This window comes from Pongo pygmaeus, chromosome 6 (genome assembly GCF_028885625.2).
Source record: "Pongo pygmaeus isolate AG05252 chromosome 6, NHGRI_mPonPyg2-v2.0_pri, whole genome shotgun sequence".
Taxonomy (NCBI): Eukaryota; Metazoa; Chordata; class Mammalia; order Primates; family Hominidae; genus Pongo; species Pongo pygmaeus.
The window spans coordinates 13979818-13997331 of NC_072379.2; the positions used below are offsets into that span (position 1 = coordinate 13979818).

The 17514-nt window shown below is 56.2% G+C and overlaps 1 protein-coding gene across 48 annotated transcripts in view; it reads right to left on the minus strand.

The window, feature by feature from the left end:
- The window catches only part of ELN (elastin), a 40816-nt gene extending 23552 nt beyond the window's left edge, over positions 1-17264 (minus strand). For 7 of the 48 annotated variants that reach the window (XM_063667261.1, XM_063667262.1, XM_063667264.1 and 4 more), the window contains exons 1-9: positions 16860-17042; positions 9671-9721; positions 8485-8514; positions 7311-7343; positions 2979-3071; positions 2642-2701; positions 2508-2573; positions 1736-1783; positions 378-449 (exon numbers count right to left, since the gene is read on the minus strand). In XM_063667261.1, the coding sequence (XP_063523331.1) occupies positions 378-449; positions 1736-1783; positions 2508-2573; positions 2642-2701; positions 2979-3071; positions 7311-7343; positions 8485-8514; positions 9671-9721; positions 16860-16941 (535 nt within the window). In that variant the 5' untranslated portion in view covers positions 16942-17042. Of the gene's footprint in view, positions 1-377; positions 450-1735; positions 1784-2507; positions 2574-2641; positions 2702-2978; positions 3072-7310; positions 7344-8484; positions 8515-9670; positions 9722-16859 lie in introns of all 48 variants that reach the window. The other 41 variants (XM_063667272.1, XM_063667283.1, XM_063667277.1 and 38 more) reach the window with 23 other exon arrangements.
- Positions 17265-17514: the final 250 nt, after the last annotated feature.

The window sequence follows — 17514 nt, forward strand, 5'->3', positions numbered from 1 at the left end:
CCTGGGCTCAAGAGATCCTCCTGTCTTAGCCTCCTGAGTAGCTGGGACCACAGGTGTGTGTGACCACGTCCGGCTAATTTTTTAATCATGTTTTTGTAGAGATAAAGTCTTGCTATGTTGCCCAGGCTGGTCTTTAACTCCTGGGCTCAAGCGATCCTCCCAGCTCATCCTCCCAAAATACTGGGATTACAGGTGTGAGCTGGTGCACCCAGCCACACTCTGAGGTTTTTCAGCACTAGGCTGCCCAGGGCTGGAACATAAAAGGTGTCACCCAGAGGGCCCTGAGCCAGTCCAGGATCCCACCCCATTTCACACCCGGGGCCAGAGGTTGGTTGGAGAGTCCCTGCCATGAGCCCTCTGTCCAGACAGTTGCATACCTGGAGCCTTGGGCTTAACTCCTGCTCCAGTGGGAACTCCAGGGAGCACCCCCACACCGGGGAACCGAGCTCCTGCCGGGGGACAAAGCAGTGAGTGTAGGAAGGCAGGCCTTGCAGGCCCTGCTGGGAACCCCTCCCCTCCTTGGGTCCTCCAGCTGACCTCCCTTGGGACCGACTGTCAGTGACAGGCACGGCTCACGGGGTGGGTGGAGAAAGGACCTGTTTAGTGCTGACTTTCTTTCCCTGTCTGGCTCAAGGTCAGAAGATCTGAGTTTTAATCCTATTTCCCAGCCATGTGAGCTTGTGCCTCAGTCAGCCTCATCTCTATGCTGGAGTTAATCACAAAAGCCGTCTCGACCACCCTCCGCAGAAAAGGTAAAGAGAGGGACAGCTGCTGTGCGGTACCACTCGCCCGTAGACCAGGGAGGCCCGTGCTCTGTGGGGCTCTCGCTCATAACCCAGGCCCCCAAAGCAGCCATCCAGCTACAGCTGGGACCATGCCAGCGTCTTCCACCTCTCCCGTCTCTCCTGGGGCTGGGCAGCCTTGGCTTTCAGCGTAGCAGGGGAGAGAGGGAGGAAGGGCCACTCTGTTAGCAAATCCCACATAACAGCCTAAATCTGGGCTTTTGGGGGAATTCAGGAGGTCACATGTTGGGTGGGGTGGTCAGGCCCTGGCAGGGGAAAGGAGGGTGAGGGGCAGCTCTTTAGGGTCTCCTGCAGGGCAGACTCATTGGGTGGCCCCTTGGTGACTCACAGCTTTTGGGAAATAGCTGGTCACACTGGTGTCTGTCCTCAGGGGCCCGCCTCGGGCTGTGATGATGGTCTGTGCCTGGGATCAGGGCTTGGGTGGGGTGCAGGAAGGCTGATTGACCTTTATGGGATGGACGGACTGCCAGGGACCTTGTGTCTGTTAGCTTGAGCTTTGGAGTTTGGGGAAACGGCTCAGGTCAGGACCCAGGGCTTCTGGTGGCCTCTGCTTTTCGGGGAGGCGAGGGGGGTACTAGGGAGGCTGAGGGGGCTGCTTTTCTTTTCCTTTTTCTTTTTCTTTGAGACAGGGTCTTGCTCTGTCACCCAGGCTGCTGTGCAGTGGCACCATCGTAGCTCACTGCAGCCTGGACCTTCTGGGCTCAAGCAATCCTCCCACCTCAGCCTTCCGAGTAGCTGGGACTACAGGTGCACACCACCATGCCTGGCTAAATTTTTTTGTAGAGACGAGGGCCTTAACTATGTTGCCCAGACTGGTCTCAAACTCCTGGCCTCAAGCCATCCTCCTGCCTCGGTCTCCCAAAGCAATGGGATTACAGGTGTGAGCCACTGCTTTCTTCCTATAGAGTCCCTGTTTCCCTCCTTGCCCTCACCTGCGCCTGGGAGCACGCCACCTGGGTATACACCTGGCAGCCCCACACCTGTGGCCAAAAGAAAGCAAAGTTATGAGCAGCAGCTCAGCCTCCAGGAACCCCTCCCCGGCCCTTCCCACCCAGGCAGCTCCAGGGCCCTCAAACCCACAGCCTCTGTGCCCAACAGGGGCAGCCAGGGACAGACGTGGGGTGGCCACAACCCTCCTCCCACGAGTTTCGGAAGTCATCTGCAAACTCTTCGGTGTGTGGATTTATCTCCGTCTCCTGGAGCCTGTTTACATGGCTGGGCCAGCCCACCTCTGGCTAACAGCTTCCAGATGTCCCTCCCTGCTGTGTAGACTCAGGCAGTCTTTTGTTTAACCTGAAGTCACTTCCTAAAGGGTTTGGTGCGGCAGAATGGCAGAACGGCAGAACGAGTACCAGATGGGGAGTCAGAGGACACAGGGCTCCCCCAGCTCTGCCGGGACTCGCTGCAGGCCCTTCCACACTGACTCGCCTCTTTGAGCCTCAGTTTCCCCATCTGTCGCCCGACAGCCTGCCACAGAGCTTCTCTTTCTACCCCAAGATCCTGGGAGAAGGGCCCGGGAAGTAGGCCAGGCCCCTCCTCCCCATTTCACAGACACAGGCACCAGCCTGGCTAGTTTCTGTGCCCGACTGAAGCCAGGCCCTGCCCTTCCTCCCCAAGTGCAGTGGCGTGGAGTGGGCTCTGTTCCTCCCTGCCCTCTGCCCCTCCCTGCCCTCTGTCCTCCAGCCCCAGGGATTCCGCACTGACCCGGCACTTTCCCAGGCTTCACTCCGGCTCCAGGCTGAGGAACCACCGCACCTGGCACAGAAGGGGCTGCATCAGAGTTAGCTCCACCCAGGCCTGCGACTTTGACCCAGGGAGTTCGGGGATAGCCATCGTACCTGCAGACACTCCTAAGCCACCAATGCCACCAACTCCTGGGACACCACCAAGCCCAGCGCCTGCAGAGCCAGGACAGGTGAGGCATTGCATAAGGAACAGTGGGGAGGCAGAAGGGCCCGGGGCTGCATGCTGAGGGCCCAGCATTGAGGTCTGGCCCCGTTACTAACTCACCTTCAGACTGGGCACAGTTAGCTGCCTCCCTGAGCCCCAGTAGATTGCAACTGACAATCCCACCCACCTGGCTCCCAAGCCTGAGTTGAGGGAAGGTTCTTTGCAAAGCAGAGGGCCCCATGGAAGCCAGAGGGCTTGTGGCATGTCCCAAAGAGCACCACTTACCAGCCTTAGCAGCTTTATAGGCTGCAGCAGCGTCAGCCACTCCACCAGGCACCAGAGCCCCCGGAAAGGTACCTGCAGGGAAGGTGCCGAGCCCTGCGGAGGGAGGATGGGATGAGGTCCTGAGCTACCACACCTATGAAGACTCCTACGCTCTGGCCCTGCCTGGCCGTGCCCCACTCCAGAAGCACATTGGAGGCTCTTCTGCTCTCTGCCAGACATGAATGCCTGCAGGACATCGATGTGAGCACTGCTCACCAGTACTGGATTTTTTTTTTTTTGACACAAGGTCTCACTCTGTCACCCAGGCTGGAGTGCGGTGGCGCGATCTTGGCTCACTGTAGCCTCAACCTCCCAGGCTCAAGCAATCCTCCCCACCTCAGTCTTCCAAGTAGGTGGGACTATAGGTGCGTGCCACTGTGCCTGGCAAATTTTTTTTTTTTTTTGTATTTTTTGTAGTGACAAGATTTCACCATGTTGCCCAGGCTGGTCTCGAACTCCTGGGCTCAAGCCATCTGCCCGTCTCAGCCTCCCAAAGTGCTAGGATTACAGGCGTGAGCCACCGCGCCTAAGTACCAGAACTAGATTCTGTGCCGAGGTTAATGTGTCAGATAGCTCTAACAAAACTGCATGGCTCTTTTTTTTTTTTTTTCCTTTAAAGATGGGGTCTTGCGGCTGGGCACGGTGGCTTGAGCCTGTAATCCCAGCACTTTGGGAGGCCAAGGTGAGTGGATCACTTGAGGCCAGGAGTTCGAGACCAGCCTGGCCAACATGGTGAAACCCCGTCTCTACTAAGAATACAAAAATTAGCCGAGCGTGGTGGCGCACACCTGTAATTCCAGCTATTTGGGAGGCTGAGATACGAGAATTACTTGAACCCGGGAGGTGGAGGTTGTGGTGAGCTGAGATCAACTGCACCAGGTGTGGTGAGCTGAGATTGAGCCACTGCACTCCAGCCTGGGTGACAGAGAGGGACTCTGTTTCAACAACAACAACAACAGAGATGAAGTCTTTCTCTGTCGCCCAGGCTGGAGTGCAGTGACATGATCATAGCTCTCTGAAGCCTCAGCCTCCTAACAAGCCTGGGCCAGGCCTGTGCTTCTCCTAGAAGCCCTGCTGGCTAACAGGATTCAGCAGGGCTTTCAGCAAGGGCCGGGACAGAGCAGAGTCTGTGAGTGAGACCTCACCCAGGCCAGTGAGGTCTCTCTTCTGCTTCCTTGCAGATATCTCTTGACTCAATCCCCTCCCCTTCACCTGCATCGGGGAACTCCTGTGTCCCCACTACCCATCTGTCCTTCCATCCAGCCTGCTCTGCAGCCCAGGAGCCTCCTTGCTAAGATGTTTATGAGACACCAAATGGGTCCCTCTGGCTCTCTCCTCCCCACATCTGGGCCCAATCGCTTCGTCTCCCACTGCGGGAGACATTCCACTGCCTTGGCCAGGACCAATGGGCCATCAGGTCAGAGTTCACAACCATGCCAGGTTTGTTTCTAATTATGTGATGATCTGTCCTACAAGTGCTAGTCCTGAGCCTCAGGGGCGAGTCCTCTCCGGGGATGGATCCCAAACATGGAGCCTGCTGTACCCTGGAGAGGTGCCCCCTGGCTTTCCCTGGGTGTGGTCTCCGATACTAACCACTCCTCGTCCCTCATTTCCTACTAGTGGGAGCTGGACCCCTGTGAAACTCAGCCAGCCTCATGTAAGAAGCATCTTTGCCTCTGGGCGGGAGTGCCTGGCGATCAGGCAGGAGTCACTTCCCAGCACCCAGGCCCTGCCCCACCAGCTCTGGCAGTTGCTTCTCTCAAGCCAGGCCTGTTTCCTGAGCTCTGAGAGGGCAAGGGACATGCTCAGACCTTTCCTGTCCACAGAGGGGCTGGGAGGGGAAGCTGAGGACTGCACAGGAAGTGAGAAGAGGCTGGAGCTGCAGTGGGGGACAGGCGGCTTCTCTGGGGCCACCTTCCTTTTTCCCATTATCCCAGCCTGAGCATCCTGTCCTGTGGCCTGACCACTTCCGTCTCTGCCTGCCCTCCGTCCTTTGCACTCATCTGCCCCAAATGCCCCAAGGATTCCAGCATCTGGAAAGGAGGAGAAGGCGGGGAGGGGCTGACCACAGCTGGGAGTCCAGGGACCTGGCCAGCTCCATCCTCCTTCTTTCTGGAGTCAGAGAGTTCTAGATTCAGACCCTGCTGCTGCTACCCAGCCTCCATGAGCACAAGCAGGTCAATTTGCCTCTCCGATGAGGCTCAGTTTTTGCCATCTACAAAATGGCCATTATATCGCCTGCCTTCCTGGGACCAGAGAGCATGTGTGCAGAAAGCACCTAGTGTGTGCAACCTACCCAGGGCGCACAGTGGGTGCTCCCAGCTCCTTCTTGTCCTTGCCTGTGCCCCTCTCAGTGGGCGGCTGGCCTCTGGCTAGTGCTCAGGGTGTGGGGCATGTAGGCTTCCAGCTGCCCGGTCCCCCGCTGAGAGCTGAGGCAGGGCAGGGCCAGCTTGGACCTGTGGTGGCACCCACGTGGAAAAGCAGCTGCCAGGCCACCCACCCTCTGTCACCAAGGGATTAATTGTTCCCAAGCATGACACGCGCTGCCTGTGCTCCATTCCATCCTGCCTGGGCAGGCCCAGACGTCCCAGCAGCCCGGATGTGGGGGCTTCCCTGGGGGTGCCAAGGGGGCTCTGCCGACCCTTCTGTAGCCCTGAGTCTTCAGGGAGGTCATGGAATTCAGCCCCTTGCCTGGAAACACTGCCCTTTTTATCAGAAGGAGATGCTCTGACTTTCCTTTGGATTGACTCCTTCACCCTGAGCTGGAAGTTCTTTCAGAAGCCTAACCTAAATCTTTCATTAATAAAAGCTTCACTTTTGCAACTACACATCCTGGAACTTCGTAGGGAGTTGTCTGTCTTTCCTCTGGTGTTTAACCACAACCTGCTATGTGTCTCTTGCTGCTAGTGGGATCAATGAATGTACCCTCCAGCTTTGCAGGCACAACCTCCTCAATCTGGGTCTTCTAGGCCAAGCACAGACCTACCTCCACACCTCTGCGCCACTACCATCTCCGTTGTCCTCTCTCCACCATCAAAGACCCTGCTAAGAACCCTCACCTGCTCCAGGAAGACAGGGTATAGGTGCTGGCGGGGATAAGTGGCAAGCTCCCAGGGTCTCCTGGCCTTGCAGAGCCCTGTAGACCCCAGGCACCCCGTTCTCCCGCCTCTCCTGGCCCCAGCCCTGGTGTTTCACAACCCAGATGGACTTTTAGCGCAGGGGAATCTGGGTCTTGAAGATTCATTTGCACTTGGATTATCAACGATCAGGATTTCATAAGAGCTCTTGGACATCTAAACTGTGTCCTGGAGACTTGGGCTTCTGAGCCAGGGCAACACAGCTCAGGGTGTGGGGCGGCCAAAGTCACATGTGGAGCGTCTCATGCCGAGGGGCCATCAATCTGGACAGAGACGCTGTTTCCTCCACCTGCTCCTTATCCGCCAGTATTTCCCGGAGGGACCTGCCCCACCCTCCTTCCTGGGGGTGCATTCCCCAGAGCTGAGAGTGGACCCTTGTGGCAGATCCCAGCCCCTTGGGCGAGGCCAGGATAGATCCGGCCACACCTTCTTACTGGAAAACTCCATGGTCTGGACACAGCTGGAAGGGGCCTGAGATTAGGAGGGGAGCTTATCCGGGGCCAGGGTCGGTGCTCAGCTTGGGCTTGGGGTCAGGGCTTGGCCTGAGGCCAGGATTGGGGGTCCTGTGGGACCAGGGTCAGCAGGGTCAGGGTTCAGCCTGGGATTAGGCTCAGGGCTTGGGCAGGGGCTAAGCTGCGGCTTGAGACCGGTGCTCCGTCTGGAGTCAGGAGAAGGGCTCAGAATGGCATCAAGGTCAGGGCGACCTGGGGTATTGGTCTGGGGTCAAGGGCTAGGGGACCACTCAGGGGAAGTCTGGGGCTGAGGATCTGTGTCTGAGCTCCCGACGGTCATGTAGGGCTTGGAGGCCACTGCAACCGGAGCAATCCCTGATGTTGCCGCTAACAGCCTCTCCTTTGCAGAGAGGAGTCTCTGGACAGCTGGGTGAACACACATGCATGTGTAGGGTAGATGTTAGACGCCCTCACACAGGGAGGACATGGAGCTGCTTCCAGCCTCTTGTTCCTGGAAGCCCTGGGACCTGGCCCCGGCCTACTCATCCTTGGGAGGTTAATCGGTGTCCACACCTCCCTCCTTCCTCCTGCCCGTTGGCTTCTTTGCCCCGTTCCTGGTTTCCTTGTCCCGTTCCCAGCTGGGTAGGCTCCCCCCTCCCCAGCTCCCTCTCGGTCTCTCAATGCTCTGAGGCCTTGGGTCTTACCTGGCTTAAGAGGTTTGCCTCCAGGCCCCAGCACTGCAAAGGGAAGAGAAGATAGTGAATGGGGTGGCCCAGCTTATCCATCTACTACTTATCCAACCCCCGTCCCGGGCAAAGTGTGGGCAGTGTGGAATCTCACGCCCCAGGTCCTCCCCCTCAGACTTGGAGCCCCTGGGAACCTAGCTCTACTTCTAACTCGTGGTTTATACTCTCTGAGTCCCAGAGTCTCAGCCTCAAAATGGGATGATGGGCTGGGGGTGGTGGCTCACGCCTGTAATCCTAGCACTTTGGGAGGCTGAGGCAGGCGGATCATCTGAGGTCAGGAGTTTGAGACCAGCCTGGCAAACATGGTGAAACCCTGTCTCTACTAAAAATACAAAAGTTAGCCGGGCGTGTGGCACGTGCCTGTAATCCCAGCTACTCAGGAGGCTGAGGCAGGAGAATCACCTGAACCTGGGAGGTGGAGGTTGCAGTGAGCTGAGATGGCGCCACTGCACTCCAGCCTGGTGACAAGAGCACGACTTTGTCTCAAAAAAAAAAAAAAAAAAAAAAAAAAAAGATGATGGTGCCTGCTCAGCTGGCTTGGCAGGGAGGTTTTTGAGGATCAAAAGAAATAGGAAGGGGCCGGGCAAGGGGCCGGGCAAGGTGGCTCACGCCTGTAATCCCAGCACTTTGAGAGGCCGAGGCAGGCAGATCACTTGAAGTTGGGAGTTCGAGACCAGCCTGGCCAACATGATGAAACCCTGTCTCTAGAAAAAATACAAAAATAAGCTGGGCGTGGTGGCACACGCCTATAGTCCTTGCTAATTGGGAGGCTGAGGGAGGAGCATCACTTGAACCTGGGAGGCAGAGGTTGCAGTGAGCTGAGATTGCGCCACTGCACTCCAGCCTTGGCGACAGAATGAGACTCTGTCCCCCCACCACCCCCTCCACCAAAAAAAAAAGAAGAAGAAATAGGAAGGCAGAGGGCACCAGGGATAAAGTCTAGGGGAGGGACTGGGAAGGCCAGTGGGTTCTGGTTCTCAAGGAAGCCTCTTCCCCCCGCCTGGATGCTGTCTGTGAAATGAGGGAGTCCTTGATGCTTGGGTCTCCCAGGGTTCTCAGGTCTGAGGATGCGTGTGGCTCGGGTGAAACCCAGGCCCCTTCAGTGAGGAACAAGTGTGGTTTCTGAGCTCACCTCCTGCTCCAAGGCCTCCGAGACCAGCCCCTGTGGGAAGAGAGAGAGAGAGAGCATTGGTACTCCTGCCAGGCAAGCCCGCTGCCTGCCCCTAGCTATGGCTGAATCCACCCCTGTCTAACTACGTGACCTTGGGCAAGCCCTGCCCTCTGCAAGCCTCAGTTTCCTCTTCTGCTTGGCCAGAAGTCCAGTGCCAGTGTGTATCTGGGGGAGTGCTGGTGTCTCTCCCCACTTCCATGTCACTTTTGTACGCTCAAATGCTTTTTTTTTGTTTTTGTTTTTGTTTTTGTTTTTAGACGGCGTCTCCCTCTGTTGCCCAGGCCGGAGTGCAGTGGTGCAATCTTGGCTCACTGCAAGCTCCACCTCCTGGGTTCATGTCATTCTCCTGCCTCGGCCTCCTGAGTAGCTGAGACTACAGGCGCCCGCCACCACGCCTGGCTAATTTTTTGTATTTTTAGTGGAGACAGGGTTTCACTGTGTTAGCCAGGATGGTCTCGATCTCCTGACCTTGTGATCTGCCTGCCTCGGCCTCCCATACTGCTGGGATTACAGGCTTGAGCCACCATGCCTGGCCTCAAATACTTTTTTAAGTATTGAAAGTATTACTTTTGATTTTTCTTTTCTTTTTTTCCCTTTTTCTTTTTAGAGACAGGGTTTTACTCTGTCACCCAGACTTCAGTGCAGTGGTGCGATTATAGCTCACTGTAGCCTTGAACTCCTAAGCTCAAGTGATCCTCCTGCCTCAGCCTCCCCAGTAGCTAGGACTACAGGCATGCACCACCATGCCCAGCTAATTTTTTTTAATTTCTATACTTCATTTTCATTTTTCTCAATGTAGAACATGGCTAATTTTAAATTTGTGTGTGTGTGTGTGTGTGTGTGTGTGTGTGTGTGTAGAGAGGGGGATCTCACTATGTTGTCCAGGCTGGTCTGAAACTTCTGGCCTCAAGCAATCCTCCTTTCTCTGCCTCCCAGAGTGTTGAGATTACAGGCGTGAGCCACCATGTCCAGCCTGTATGCTCTTAATAGCTGTAAATCAGTGTCTTGTTAATTGCATTTTTAAGTGGGCGTGACTTCTGGTAGGTGTGTCAATGTTCCTACCTTCTGTAGTGTTAAAATGTGCATCTATTATGGACATCATCATCATCTGCATGACATGGGTGTGTGGAAGTTTCATGTACATTACCTGGATAAAAGACTCCTCCAGGAACTCCACCAGGAATGGCCCCAGGGACCCCTGAAAGGAAACAGGTAGAGTCAGTCCTCTAGGAGCCAGAACTATTAGGCTGGTGCAAAAGTAACTGCGGTTTTTGCCATTACTTTCAATGGCAAAACCCACAATTACGTGGAAACAAGAATGATGCTGATGGCAATAATGACATTGCTTGTCTCCAGAGCAGTTTCTGTTTACAAAGCGTGTTCTCATTCTTGCTCTTTCAAATCGGCCTGTGAAGTTGGAAGGGCAGGGCTTACTACCATCATTTCGTTTTGTTTGAGACTGAGACGGAGTCTTGGCCTTTCACCCAGGCTGGAGTGCAGTGGCGGGATCTCAGTTCACTGCAACCTCCGCCTCCCCGGGTCAAGCGATTCTCCAGCCTCAGCCTCCTGAGTAGCTGGGATTATAGGTGCATGCCACCATGCATGGCTAACTTCTGTATTTTTAGTGGAGACAGGGTTTCACTATGTTGGGCAGGCTGGTCTCGAACCCCTGACCTCAAGTGATCTGCCTGCCTCGGCCTCCCAAAGTGCTGGGATTACAGGTGTGAGCCACCGCTCCCAGAGACTATCATCTTAAGACATGAAATCAGGCTCAGAGAAGTTAAGGGACATGCCTGGGGCCACACAGCTGGAAAGAGATGGGGCCTGGATTCAAGCTCAGGCCAGTCCTTTATTTTTGAGACAGAGTCTTGCTCTGTCACCCAGGCTGGAGTGCAGTGGCAAGATCTCAGCTCACTGCAACTTCCGCCTCCCAGGTTCAAGCGATTCTCCTGCCTCAGCCTCCCAAGTAGCTGGGACTACAGGCGTGCACCTCCACATCTGGCTAATTGATTTTTTGGTAAAGATGGGGTGTCAGTATGTTGCCCAGGCTGGTCTGGAACTCCTGGGCTCAAGCGATCCTCCTGTCTTGGCCTCCCAAAGTGCTGGGATGACAGGCCTCTGCGCCCTGCTGCCAGTCCTTGGAGTATGATGGTTCTTGCTGTGTTACCTGGTTCTCCCTGGAGTCAGGGAGAGGGCCTGGGGTGGAAGACACTGGGTCTGAGCACCTCTCACCAGGCAGCCCATTCCAGCACCTCTCACCAGGCAGCCCACTCCCTTCCCGAGCTGAGCTGCCGGATAGAGGCCAGAGCTTTGGGAAGAGCAGGCCGGGCTGCTACAGCGAGCATTAAGGAGGTGCAGCTGCCAGCACAAATGCAGCCATTCCCACACTGATAGGACGGCGTGAGGTCAGCGTCCTCAGCCACTGGGCAGCCGAGCTTGGGTGGGGCTCTGGCCGTCTGACACGGGCTGTCTTAGGAGGCGCCGGGGCCGCAGGGGGACGCCATGAATGAGCACAGTGAATAGTTTCCTAAGGAAAAGCGAATTCACCGGCCAGACAGGATCACGAGTTCAGTCCCCATGGACCAGTGAAGCTCTCACTGGGGAACGCTGTGATGCTGGATCCAGACCCTGCCTGAGCCATCACCATGGCAACAGACCGGGTCCCAAACCGGGGGCCCTGTCTCCACCTCAGAAGGCCCCCCTCTGAGCTTGATGAGCCACCTTGCCAACGCCCCAGCCCAGCCCTCCCTCACCGCTTTTGCTGAAAGGGGCCGGGAGCCTCGTGGGGCATGGGCGGGGCTGGGGGAACGGGTGTCTCTGCAATGTGTCCAGGGAGGCCTCGCGGCCAGACGTCTGGCCTCTGAGGCCTGGCGACGCTGCACAGCTGGGCTTGCTGGCCCCAGGGCCCTGTCAGCCTCAGCTGCAGCCCAGCAGGGTCAGGGCTGTGGAGCTGTCACAGCCACCGGAGCCAAGACCCCGGCGCCACCCCCTCCCAGGGCTTGTGGCTCCTCAGGCACTGCAATCCGGCCTGAAGTGTGCAAGTAATCTGGTCAGAACCTCAAGGCTCGGAGTGGTGGCCCCAGGGGGGCTGGGCTTGCTGGGAAGGAGCACTTGGGCCCTGTCATCCGCTGCCAAGCACACACATGGCCCGCCTCGGGCCTCTGATGACTTCCCTGGCTCCGGCCACCATCTCTCAACAGTCTCTTATGCGTCTTTCTCTGCCTCGGCCTCTCTCCTTCCTCCTCTTTCTCCCCCGTCCCTCGTTCTTCACGTGCCTCTCTCCCTTCCTCTCTACTCTCCGGCTCCAGAGCAGACTGCAGGGAACAGTGTGGTGGAGGTGGGGGGAAGAGCAAAGCGCTCAGAACAGACCCCTCTGGCTTCTAATTCTGCCTTCGCTGCTTCTTACCATCTGTGTGACCTTGGGCAAGTCACTCAACCTCTCTGAACATTGGTTTCCTTTTTTGTGACATGCGGCAGATAATCACTTGGTTGTTGCAAGGTTGCTGCGAGTTGTAAAAGGGTTCAAGTAACAGGCTATGTCCTCTTCTGGACCTGGCACACAGTAATTGCTCAAAAATACAAAGACAGTGGCCCTTACGTTTCATTTTTTCCCATTTCACTGCACAGTCTGTGGCCCCGGGCCAGGTATACAGTAGTTACTCAATACATGATGGGTGAATTAAGTGAAGGGGTGGCAGGGAGGTTGTCTGTGAATCCGGCTCTAACCTGTTTCATCCCCATCTGCCCTGGGAGTCCCCCTGCCTTGGGCTTGTTGAGCTCCCGGGCCTGGCTGAAGCCTGACTTCCTTTCTCCTGGGGTTCTGCCCTCCTGCACCCCAGGCATTTTCTGGGGGGAAGACTTAGCTTCCTCTCCCCCAGATCTCCTCTGTCCCCACTCTCCACCCCCACCGTTCAGATCCTGATGATGGTGGCATTTGCCAAACTTCATGCCTGAACCGTGACGGCCTGGGGAGCCCGAGGTTTTAATCTCCATTTTGCAATGAGGAAATGGAGAAGGTTTAGGGGCTGTGAAGGATTCCTGCCTCTCTGCAAGTGAGAGAGGTGAGAATAAAATTAGACAGCAGCTGGAAATTGGAAAGGGCTTTGAAAAGGTAACAGCCGCTTCCCCAGGCCCTGCGGGGCATCCTCACTTCTCCCTCCACTCCTTGGCACAAGCTGTTTCTCCTGCCAGGAATGTCCTTGCCTCTGTCCAAGCCCTACCCCCGCACCAGGGCTGAGCTCAGACTCTCCCGCCTGCCTTTCCCGAGCCCACGGCTCTCCCTGACTGTTCTGCTCAGCTGGCCCTAAGCAGTTGGCCTGGAGAACACTTGTCTTGTTTTATGTGGTTTTGGCATGTTTCACCGACTAGCCCAGGGTGGAACTTGTCTCTTGCATCTTAGAATCACGATCCTAGACTCTCAGGGATCATAATAGTCTTCTGGCCTGGGCTGGACCTCCTTCCGCAAACATCCTTCGTGTTCTGCTTGCATACCTCCCATGACGGGAAAATCACCACCTCCAGATGCTGTCAGCACTAACTGCAGACAGGGCTTCCTCCGATGGAGAATCTGTTCTTCTGTCTCTTCAGTTCTGCCTGCCAGGGCCTGTAGTCTGGGACTTACCCCTCATCCACCGACAGCTCCTCCAACATTTTTCTTTCTTTCTTTCTTTCTCTTTCTTTCTTTCTTTTCCTTTCTTTCTTTCTTTCTTTCTTTCTTTCTTTCTTTCTTTCTTTCTTTCTTTCTTTTTCTCTCTCTTTCTTTCTTTCTCTCTCCTTTCTTTCTCTCTCTCTTTCTTTCTCTTTCCTTTTAAATATTCATTTATTTATTTTTTAAATAGAGACGGGGGCCTTCCTATGTTGCCCAGGCTGGTCTCAAACTCCTGGGCTCAAGCAATCTGCCCACGTGGGCCTCCCAAAGTGCTGGGATTACAGGCATGAGTCACTGCACCTAGCCCCATTTACTTTTCTCTTTAGGTCTAACTCAAATGTCACTTCTGCTGGGAAGCCTTCCTGGATTTCCCAAGGCTCCTTCTGGCCACCCCCAACCAAGTCCTGTCTGCTTCTTTCATCATTGCACATCTGTTTACACATTAGCTGCCCCTCCACTAGACAAAACATGGTGTAAGTAGCGAGAGAGAGTATTAAACCTTAGCAATGTGCACTAATTACAAGGATCCATGAGCCCAAATTAGCAGACTCTGAATAAGAGAATAGATTATTTAAAAAACGCCCATTCCCACGGTCCTTTTATTTGATGCTTTTTTTTCCCCCCAGATATTACATTGCTGGAACCTCTCACTGGCCCTAGGAGATACTTCAGGCAGGGCTATTTCTCCCCATTTTGCAGCCAAGGAAATGGAGAACCAGTGAGCTGAAGAGCGTGGTCTGGGACCCCCAGCTGACCCCAAGTCACATGTAGGGCCATTTGCCTGGGCCCTGGGCTCCAGGTTCAAAGAGCTGGAAGCAGCCTGTTTGGGAGCGAGCCTGGGGCCAGCCGGCCTTGGCAGGGGGCTTTGCCAAACCAAAGTCCAGGGGGCTGGCTTGGGGAGCAGATAAGACCACATGAAGCTGTTTGTTGTTTGCAATGCAGAAGGCTGCCAAGGGTTTTCAAAAACAAGCTGTCCTCCACTGGGTGACTGTGTCCCCTCCCACACAGGGCACATTTGCCCTCATGCCGGGGCCTCGGCAGACACACAGAGTGGGATCGACCTCTAAACCAGTGCTTCTTGGCCCTGGCGACCCCACTGTCACCTGGAGAGCCTGAAAAGTCTGTGTCCAGGTCCCTCTGCAACCAAAGCAAGCAGGGATTCTCGGGTGGGAAGTCTAACAGCCAGGTTGAAAACCCCTGTTCCTACTTAAGGACGGAAAAAAATAATTAAAAAAATATTTAAAAAGAGGCAGTGGCTCATGCCTGTAATCCAAGCACTTTGGGAGGCAGAGGTGGGAGGATCACTTGAGCCCAGGAATTCAGACCAGCCTGGACAACACAGCGAGACCCTGTCTCAATTTAAAAAAAAAAAAAAAAAGATAAAAAAATAAAAATAAAAAAGGAAAATAAAAGAAAAGGAAACCTCTGTTCCAAACCATCTTCAGTTCTGAAATCAGGAAAAAAAAAAAAAAAAAAAAAATCCCTGATACTATTTCTGGGGGATGGGGAAGAATTATCCCTGGGTTAATTTCTCATGCTCACTTTTGAAACAGCCTGGGGGCTGGGCGGCTTGTCCCCTCCTCCTGCTCCCCCACCCCCGCAACAGGGTTCCTTCCTTGGAGCCACTGAACTTGCATAAGTGACACCCTCCTCCTTGAGGGAGAAGCCAGGCTCCCCCAGGACAGCCAGGTGAGTGGCGGTGAGCATGTGACTGAGCGCCCCACTCCCTGTGTTGGCTCCCTGACCTCTGCAGACTTCAGTAGCACCTCTGTGCAAAACCCCACACGAGCTCATCAGTTCACACACCCCTTATTTGGACCTAGCAAGTCCAGCCACCTGGGACAGAGCTGAGACTGATCTCTGCAAAGTGCGACGCCAGCTGGGTGTTTAGCGGTGTCACTGAGGACACAAGGAGAGAGCTGATTCTGCCTAGGGCATGCCCGCTTTAAAGGACTCAGCCCCAAGCCTTCCCCTCCCCAAATGTTGCCTGCTAGCTCACTCCTAACCCCCTCGCCCCTTGACCTGGGGCAGAGAGCTGGCCGATACTAACCCCCGGGGACTGCCTTAGCCTGCCGGAGCCTCAGTTTCCTTGTTTGTCAAGCGATGATAATAATTTCTAATTCTCAAGGTTCCTTGATGATGAACTGCCACCCTATAGGTGGTGGCCCCATCTGGGAAGGAGGGTGGCTGGGTGTTTGGGGGCTATACCTGGGGAGGAGGCTGAGACGGACCCAGGGCTGCTGCTTTCAGGCCCTGGCTCGTTGCCCCTGCCGGACCCCGCCTGTGGGTACCCATGTCCCTTGGCCTCGTCCAGGTCCAGCAGCGGACCCTGTACAGGAAGCTGTTCAATCTCACGGAAACAGCTGCAGCTCCTGCCCAGGCCCCTGACTCCACCCTGTACCCTCCTGCCCCCAACTCAACGTCTGGTTCTCATGGCAAGGAGGACTCCCCAGGAAACCAGACTCCACCCAGACCCCCCTACCAAATGCCCTCCTTTTTTCCCACGCCCGGGGAGCATCTTCAGTCCTCCCCCGTTGGCCGTGGCATAGCAGCCCCACAGGGGGCACCCTCAAACCCCATAACCAACTGTGCCTGGGTTGGGACACATAGCAGATGGCCCAGCAGTGCCCCAGGATCCACTCTAGCCTCTGTCTCAGCCACACTGCCTCTGCCAGGAGACAGACACCTTCTCCAGCCCGCCTTTCCATGCTTGCGTGCCACATCGCACACACATTCACACACACGGATGCACACACTCCATAACACACACAGTGACAGTCCATACCAGTGTCACACCTGGATGCCAGATCGCCCATGTCTACATGTGTACATGTCTACATGTCTGTCAGGTGGCAGACTTTTGCACACACTAAGGAGCAGCTTCATATACCTCCTCGAAACATACGCATACACCTGCCTAAGGATGAACCTGTGAGCAGGCATATGTACCCCTCCAGAAATCCCTTCCCCTGTTTAGTGACACAGCTGGGCATCTGCACACGTGCACACCTGTGCATGCACACATACACACACGAGCACACAGCACGCTCATTCCTGTGCGCACGCACACACACATACACACACACACACACACAAATGCATACCACGAGTCCCTGCCTGCCTCAGCAGGGAGAACACAGCAGCAGCTTCCCAACCTGCAAACCGATCCTCAGCGGAGCCCTGACCTTCCTCACGGGGGGATCCCGGCTTCCCAGGGGTCAAGGAACCTGCTGAGGTCACACAGCTCACTGCGGTTGAGCTGGTATCAAGCCCAGGTTCCCTGTCCCCAGGGCTGGTGTGCACCCCAGCTGTGTCCACAGGTGTGCAGACTGTGGTGTCTCCAGACCCAGGGGTTCCCACTGGGCCCTCCCCCAGGATGCTCTGATTCCCCTACAGGGCGGGCACCAGGGCACCTGAGCAGGGGCCCCCTCAGCCCTCGCAGGGCAGCAAAGCCTGGATGCCGGGTTGGGACTCTTCTGAGTCGAGGGTGTCTGTTTGACAGGTTCCTCCTGGGCACAGGGCTGGCTCCTGGGACGGGCATTTCCGAGGACCCAGTGGCTGAGAGGCTTCCACCTGGGACCCCTTGCAGTTCCCAGGGATGAAGGTCTCCCCCTTGAGCGTCTAGTCACCTGGCCCAAAGGGCCCGCAGCTGCGGGCAGCTCTGGGGACAGGGGCGAGGGGCCCTTACCTCCAGGCCGAGAGGGGTGGAGGATGGACAGCAGGAGCAGGAGGACTCCGGGCCGCGGGGCCGCCGCCGTCAGACCCGCCATCTCGGGGAGAAATGCCCCAGCCCGCTCTCCGCACCTCGTTTTATCCCCAAAGCCTAATTGTTGCCTCGTCGGCTGCGAGGGAAAGAGGGAGGGAGAGAGGGCGGGCGGGAGGGCGGGAGAGGGGGGAGGCCTGGGGGAGGGGGCCGCGGGGAGGGGACAATTACGAAAGGCCCGGCTCACCAGCCTCCCAGGCCCGGGCTGCTGGACTGCGAGCTTTTTTCCTTGACACACACACGCACACACATGCACACAGCACACACTCACACACACACACTTTCCCCCATCTCTTTCCCGCTTTCCCTCTGCGACTATTCTTTCGCTGCTGGCCCTGTTCCCGCCAGAAAGAGCGAGGGGGGCCTCTGCCAGGACAGCCCTCGGGAGAGGAAGCAGAAGGGAGGGCCTGGCGGCCAGGCCAAAAATCCCAGCCCCAGCCAAGGCCCGAGTGGCCAGGCCCCCGCCCCTCCGGCTGGGCCCCGGGCCCAGTGTGAGGACACGGGCCAGCTGTCCCGCGCCTCAGCCCCCACCCCGGCCCTCCAGACTCCCCAACACCCCCAGGCCTGGCTAGAGACAGGT